The sequence below is a fragment of the Pagrus major genome, chromosome 6 (genome assembly GCF_040436345.1).
Source record: "Pagrus major chromosome 6, Pma_NU_1.0".
NCBI classification, from domain to species: Eukaryota; Metazoa; Chordata; class Actinopteri; order Spariformes; family Sparidae; genus Pagrus; species Pagrus major.
In genome coordinates, this window is record NC_133220.1 from 17,992,584 (window position 1) to 18,000,358 (window position 7,775).

Consider the following 7,775-nt stretch of genomic DNA (forward strand, 5'->3'; position numbering starts at 1 on the left):
GGCATTTTGAGAGCAACATCCTTATGGCTTTACAATAACAGTAAACAACTTCTTCACACGCATTCTCTCTAATATAGTGTTTACGTTTTATTGCAGTGTTTGTGAACAAATGAAGAGGTACAGAGAATCTCAGACTCCTCCCTGGGGAAGATATCTGCTGTCAGCCCTCCCCTCCCTGGAAAGAGTCGCTCTCTTGTTCCTGTCTTCATCAGTGGCATCTCAAACTGATGACAAAAGCTGTCGACACTGCGCGGAGTTGGAGTTGAGATCTGTGATTTTTAAATGTGTATGGTTATATTTGCTCCGGTAAGTCTCATTTATCCCGGCTTGTCATTTCTTCATTTATCTAGCCATTTTGGTTGTATTGATTTCTGCTTTCTATCCACTTCTAATGCACACTGCTCTGTATGAATTACAATATCAAGTGAGATCTCGGTGCTTTTGATCCATGTTTTGATTTGCTGATTGAAAAGATGACTTCATGAAATGTCTGCCTGGTTCAGCATCAGTGCAGTTTGTGCCATTTATTTAATAGAAAAGAGAAATCTATGCAAAGTTGGTAACACAGAGTAAAATTGTGAATATTCTTCATTAGAGCTACAAAGATAAAATGGGTAGCAGACTTCAGACCTGTGTGTTACATCCTCACACTGAGTCTCACTGTGCTGCTGTGGCCACCCTCCAGCTCACAGTGAGCAGCTCTGTTAGTTGTCTTCCGACCTTTGAATTATTCAGGTTTTGTTTTCAAACCAATTATAAATCTTGATAATCATTCAGGCTGTGATTAATATATGAGTCTACATTCTGCAGTATTATCATCCTTTTATGACTATTTATTGTTTGGTTGTTTTTATTTTTGTAGATTTTTGCCATCTGTGCTTTTGCAACATGTGGAGGATACTATGGTCATCTCCAGGTTAAAGTGGACTGTGCAGACAGGAGGCAGGGTAACCTCAGCATCAACATTGATTTTGGCTACCCCTTCAGGTAAAGCAATTGTTTGTGCCTTATTTTACATACGTCCACCTAATCACTCTATTTATCATATTTATTTCCCATACTGTTTTAACTGTCGGTTTTTTAAATTTTAATGCATGACTACATGAATGCATAAAGAACAAATATTGAATGTCGTGTAATTTCATTTTTGTGACATTAAATCACGTTTTTGACATGTAACTGGCACATAACCTATTTACATGCTTCGATTTAGGTCACTTTTAAAATGTGAATTCACAGACTAACTGACAAGAGGGAAGAAGCTTTCAGAATAAGGAGACATATCCTTGTTGATCATCTCTAGGGTTAAATGAAGAATTTAATGAATGAATTAAATGAAGTGCTGTAAGCACACTGAAGTTTTTGGGGCTACCTTATAAGCAAATTTAAAAAATTAGGCAAACAAACAAAATTACTTAAATGCTAAATGATTAATATTACAGGCATTCCCGTTAATTTAGTTATATTTCAGTATTCATGCGCAATTGGTTGTGCTGTAAAAGTATAGCTAACGTTGTGTGGGTTTCAAAAATGAATAAATACATTTATAAACATTGACATAAAGTACATAAAGAGTCATTTTAGAGTCACTTTTCTAAATATTTTAAAATGTATGTTAAACATTATTTCAAGTAGGCAGTTCCTTCCTCCTCATTCTGGGCCCCCTGGTGGCAATGAAGCCCTTGGCATGTGCTTTTTAATGCTTATGCCTCGATCCTGCCCAGATCATTTATTATTCTTATTTCAGGAAACTGGTCAGACTCAAGAAAAGAGATTTAAAAGCTGCACAGCTCTACTCCATCATGTCAGGCTCAGTAGAGAGGAGCTGTTCTCGTTCAATCTAAGAACAAGAAGCTGAAAATCTGAGTAGAAAGCCGGGCCAATTTCAGATCCCTGAGTCTATGATGTTTCACTGCATCATTAGACAGTAATGTACCTGGAGTGCTGTCAGAGTTAATGCGGGTGGTCCCCTGTGATGATATAGCACTTTATAGCTATATCTTTCATTGCAGCAGGCAGCTTGATGTTCCTGATGAAACGATAATGAGTGACAGAAAAAGGTAATATTCTTTCATTGTGACTCCTGTGGACCTCTATGTGCGCAGGACTATCTGGGGCTTTGTACTGTTTAAACACCACAGAGATGTTTGTAGGATTAGAGAAGAGTGACTCTATTTGTCAGCTGTGTTGCTATTTTGAGTGAATAAAGTACTCATCTACATGATAATAAATCATCGTTAAGTTTCAGGGTGGATGCTATGATGGATTATAATACACCGCCTTTCAATTCTACAGATGTGAAACTACACAGCTGCCTCTTTTAAAAAAAACAATGAATGGTGTGTATGTGTGGGTTTTTTTGTTAACTCTCACTGAAGTGAGGTCGACCACCCACAAACCCCTACACATGCTTCAGAGTGAGTGTCAGTGATGGCCAAGTGTCTAATTAACACTTCAGCAGACTTGACACGTGTGTCTGTGTGTTAGTTCAGAGGGACGCACTCTGGTCATGTATAAATAGCACATTAACCCAAATTTAACAGAACAGGATTTAAGTGTTTTTTAGTTCTTTTGAAACATTATATCAGTTTTAATGTAATAAACGAGACATTACAAAAGGAGCTTTCATGTTTTGAGTCCAAACATTTCGATTCCAGCTTCATGGACAAGAAAGATGTGTGTGTGGTTGTGTGTGTGTGTGTGTGTGTGTGTGTGTGTGTGTGTGTTTTGCACATTGATTGATAACAAAATAGACAATGACTAATGACTGAAATATTTTTAGACACAGCTAAATATATATCTTGCAGTTTCCTTATTTTATAACAATGATAAATGCAGCATAGTCAAAATATTTGCTTTAAGGTCCAGTGTGCAGGATTTAGGGGAATCTATCAGCAGAAATGTTATGTATTCATCTTGAATACATAACATAAATGTTTTCATTAGCATATGATCAATCACCTGAATTTAATAATTACTTTGTTTCGTTACCTTAGAATGAGCCTTTTATATATCTACAGAGGGAGTGGTGCACTACCTGATGTGAGTGTCTGGGTGATCTGAGTGACATTTAGGTACGACAACGCCACTTGGACAAGCTCACACAGAACTTCAGTAAAATCAGATGTTTGTAAAATTAGTTTATTATGATTCCATTTGTTAGTAATTATTTTGGACGGTGATGCCCAGTGGACAAGCATAGCCTATTTTTTCCAGTTTAATTCAATTCATTTTCGATTCAAAGTGTCTTTATTGACATAGAAATAATGAGAACTTTTTTCTTGACAAGCCCTTTTGTTTATGGTTTTTTTGTTTGTTTTTTTGGTTCTTTTTGCACATTTCTCTCTTAGGTTATTGCTTTTTACTTTCTAGTCATTATGTACTGTTTGTATTCCTTTCTTTTCACTGAACCATTATGTCTTTTTTCATGTGCGATGGAAAAAATGCAACAAACAACCATGCACGTTTGTCTGAAATAATCATCAGCAACTGTAATCCTATTCATACAGTAACCTCTTCTACAGAGCCCACCATGTACCACCCCCATGTTCCTACAGTAGCCCAGAACAGACAAACCAAACGCTGACTCTAGAGAAGGCCTCTCACCTTTAGTGGCCACCATAGGAGAGGGTGAGACGAGGGCCACTGAATCCTACACACGGCACCTTTAACTTACAGTGAAAGAATGTCTTTTGCCACAATCTGCTCAATAGCTGCTGATTTGCCCCAATACTGTATTGTTTCTCTTGTGGTCAGTAACCTAACCCTTTACCCACAGTTGTGTTAATATTGTCACAGTTACACAGTAATTAAACAGTGGTGATATTTTCTGGTTCTGCCAACATTGTTGTGCACTGCCACACCAGAGGATTGCTTTTTCGAAACCTGGTGCCAAGATTACCCACAGTGCAACTTAGCCACTGAGTGACATCACTAGAGCCACAAAAGGCAGTAGTACTCACGTACCCAAGACCTATGACACACTTTAATGTGTAGATTTGGTGAAGTTACCCTTTAATTTGTGTGTGTGTAGGCAAAATTGAACTTTGTCCCCTCATGGTAATATTTTCTCTCTTTGCTACTGTCTGAATTTGTAAACTGTTTCCCTTCCTGTTGTCACACAGACAACCCAAGTTGCTTGTGTCTTCTCTGCTTCCTCATGAATCTCATTACGTGTCCCTTTTTGTCTCACACCTTTTTTTTAGCCAGCTAATGAAATTGCTCTCTGAGCTAAAGTGACATGTTTTCTTACATATAACAACTTTTTCTTTTCTTTTCCTCTTTCGGTCTCGCAGATTGAAAGAAGTGCATTTCAAGGCTCCCCTGTGTGACGCAAAGAGAGATGAGATTCTTTTCTTGGATGGTGACTTTTCCTCATCGGCTCAGTTTTTCCTGACTGTGGGTGTTTTTGCTTTCCTGTACTCTCTGCTGGCAACCATTGTCTATGTCTTCTACCAGAACAAGTACCTGAAGAACAACAGAGGCCCACTTGTGGTCAGTCAACAAAAACTCTTCTAATGTCCCAGCTTGAATTACAGTTGTGTGACATGAAACACATTAATTTTACTTTTTTTGTTCTCGTTTGTGACTTCCTTCCTTCATGTTTCTACTCTTTTGTCCTGAGCAGGATTTTCTTGTCACCCTCATCTTCTCCTTCATGTGGCTGGTCAGCAGTTGCTGTTGGGCCAAAGCTCTTTCGGATATCAAGACGGCCACAAACCCGACACAGGTGCTTCTGCTCTTCTCAGCCTGCAGAGCTCAGGAGAACAAATGCACAGTTACCCAGGAGCCTCGCTGGTCACGTCTCAATTCATCCGCGGTAAGTATTCAGTCTACAAATAAAGCACTGAAACACACAACTGGATAAAACAAGCCATTTACACCCATCACTTCTTCTATCTCTAGGTATTTGGTTTTGTAAACGTCGTCCTCTGGGTTGGAAATATCTGGTTTGTCTTCAAAGAGACAGGTTGGTACAAGACAGGTCAGAGATATCCGACCAGGAGTGCTTCTGGGAAACGTGCCAGTGAAATGCGACAGCGGCTCTACAGCGAGAGCAGCTTTGAGCAGTCGGAGGAGAGTTTCGCTCCACAGCCGTCCAGACAAGACAGTTTCAAGCAGTCAAAGGTGGAGTTAACAGGTGGAGGTCAACATGTACACAGACAAAGTAGCTTCAACCAGCCCCAAGTAAGCTTAAGCTTACCACACGCATATCTCGGTAAACAGGTTGTTTATGACAGGGAGAACAAAGAGGTTTCTAAGGGCCCGATGATATTTGTCAATGAGATGTGATTTTGTTTTTTGGTGTCATGCTGTGAATACATCACAATTAACTTGAATTAAAATGAAAACACTGATAGTGTTAATTATGTACACCAGTTATACCTTGAAAAAAAAACCCACTGAAGTCATGACTTAAATCTCCCAAAGCACTAATCTGCAATGTTTCTTGTCTGTTTGTTTTCATTTGTTTGAAAACTGAATTTTGCCAATAGGCAGGTGTTGCTGTGTTGTTCTGCGAGTCTCAGAGAATACTTACTAAAAAAAACTAATAATATATTTGTGGCCACCTTTCTGCCCTTTGGAGCACCTTGTAAGTTTGTGCACAGCTTTGCCTTCCTAGCCATTGCACTACATCGAGGAGTCACAGATTTGCAAAATGTATGCGTATAGCGGCTAGTTTGGCACCTAAGAATTGATTCAGCACAGCTGCTCTGTCGTTGTTAGCTGTGCTGGCTCAGGCATGTGTGAGCTGACCAATCAGAGCAGACGTGGCATTCGGCAGGGGGCGGCCTTAAAGAGACAGGAGCTAAAACGGAGCGTTTCATACGGAGGGCGATCACAGTGCTGCAGCACTGGACAGTATGAGAAAAGCAATTTGTTTTTGAGCATTAAAGCATGTAAACCTATTCTAGTGGAAACACAAAATAAAATTATGAACCTGAAAATGAGCATAATATAAGAACGATTTAATCGTCATTAAACAACTAGAACAACAACCACACAGTGGCTCTGACCCATGACTACTCAGTAGACATTATTACATTTATTACATGATCACACCTGTAAAGTTACCTGGCTGCATTAAAACAAATGTGGGCCAGGTGGCGTAAAGTACGAAGGGGCCACCCGCCTAATTTCGGCTCCCTAGCTCGGACCACATCCATCTTCAAACTTGGCCTTCATGTCGATCTCAGTTATGTACCAGTGAAGTTTCATGACTGCATCTTGCACAGTTGTGATGACAAAATATGTCCACAGAAAGACAGACAGACATTTAAACACCTGCTGAAATACACAGATATCAGAATCACTCCTGTGTTAGTTTCCGCTACAAAAGGTGTCTCCAGGACCACATTTTACCGTGATGACACACTCACAGACTCACAAGCTAAAAACATTACCAGCCAACACTTTGGCAGCTGTTAACAAATTACATCAAGTTGGACAGACCTGATCTTCATGCAGTGCACCTTTAACACAGACTGTAATGTAACTGCTAACTTTAGCTTAGACAGCTTTTTCCTTGCATAGATTTAGAAATTACATTTTCAGAGATTACATTGCATTTCATTACTTCATATATGGTGGGAAGTATTTACAAGTACTACATAGATGATGTTGATAGTTTGACAATCGAGGTGAGCTCAGATGTTGTGTTTTTGAGAATTTGGGGTGCTATGGAATTGGCCTGTCTGTGTGTGTGCTTCATTTTTATTGTAACCATTTTTTTTGTTTTTGTTTTTGAAGGTTTCAACCATCTGATTCTCTTTGAATTCTTTAAAATAAAATGTGAAAAAAATACACAACCAGTGATCTAGTTGCTTTAGCGTAGTGTCAGGACTTTCTATCTGTTGTTGATATTGAACTGATTTCTCCTGATTTATTATACATGTTTTTATGTTAGCTGTCAGAACAAAATAATTTTTGAGGAAGCCAGTTACTCAAATGTACAGTATACATTACAGGACACATCTTGTCCTATAGAGTGTGTCTGATAGAAAACTTGTGCCGTATGAGTTCAGAAATATATGTAACCAATGTGCTCTCAATAAATATTGAATGTTTGATTGTCATTTATTCCCTTTACTGATGGATTTCCTGATGTTATAATCAGTTTGGTGCTCCAGTGTCTTGGTTTGTTCTTTCATTTATTTTTTTTATTTTTGATGTTTAATGGATAATGAATGTTATGTTTCTTAAAATTATTTTGTGTGTAAATACATGTATATTCACATTTCATTACAGCTGTGTCAAAGCTGAATTATTCTCTTTTATATGTTGCATATATGGACGCATCATTTGGAATGTGTAAAAGTGCTCATGTTACATTTATGATCCATCTCACTATTATACCTTTACTGGCTTGAGTTGATTTATTGACTTTAGTTACAGTGAGGAAAATGATAGTGATATAACTCACAAAACACAACTCAAATTTGTGTACAGTAACTTGAATGTGTGCTTTCGATGATATTGAGTTCATATCAGGTATTTAATTAAGTGTTGCTGCAGACGTCTTCGGTGTCTTCACTTAAATCAAAGTGAGTGTATCCACTGTGGGGCTGTTGTTACCATGGTTTTTTACTTATGGTGAGAGCTGTCAGCCTCTCCATTTCCATGGAAAAGGGAACAGAGCAGAGGAGACAGAAAGTGAGGAAATACTGAGAAAGAAACATGTGAAAACAATACAGGGAATCAGTAATGAATATTGACTCTCACGGAGATGCCAGCGCAGACATTAAAGCTTGTTTCACACTGTGTTTCAGGATTAT

The 7,775-nt window shown here is 38.5% G+C and overlaps 1 protein-coding gene across 1 annotated transcript; it reads left to right on the plus strand.

Annotated features, from left to right (window-relative positions):
• The first annotated feature begins 282 nt into the window (after nt 1–282).
• synprb (synaptoporin b) lies at nt 283–5,292 on the plus strand. Its single transcript, XM_073469014.1, has 5 exons — nt 283–306; nt 863–987; nt 4,296–4,494; nt 4,628–4,819; nt 4,906–5,292. The coding sequence occupies exons 1-5, from the start codon at nt 283–285 to the stop codon at nt 5,290–5,292; spliced, it is 927 nt and encodes a 308-aa protein (XP_073325115.1).
• Nucleotides 5,293–7,775: the final 2,483 nt, after the last annotated feature.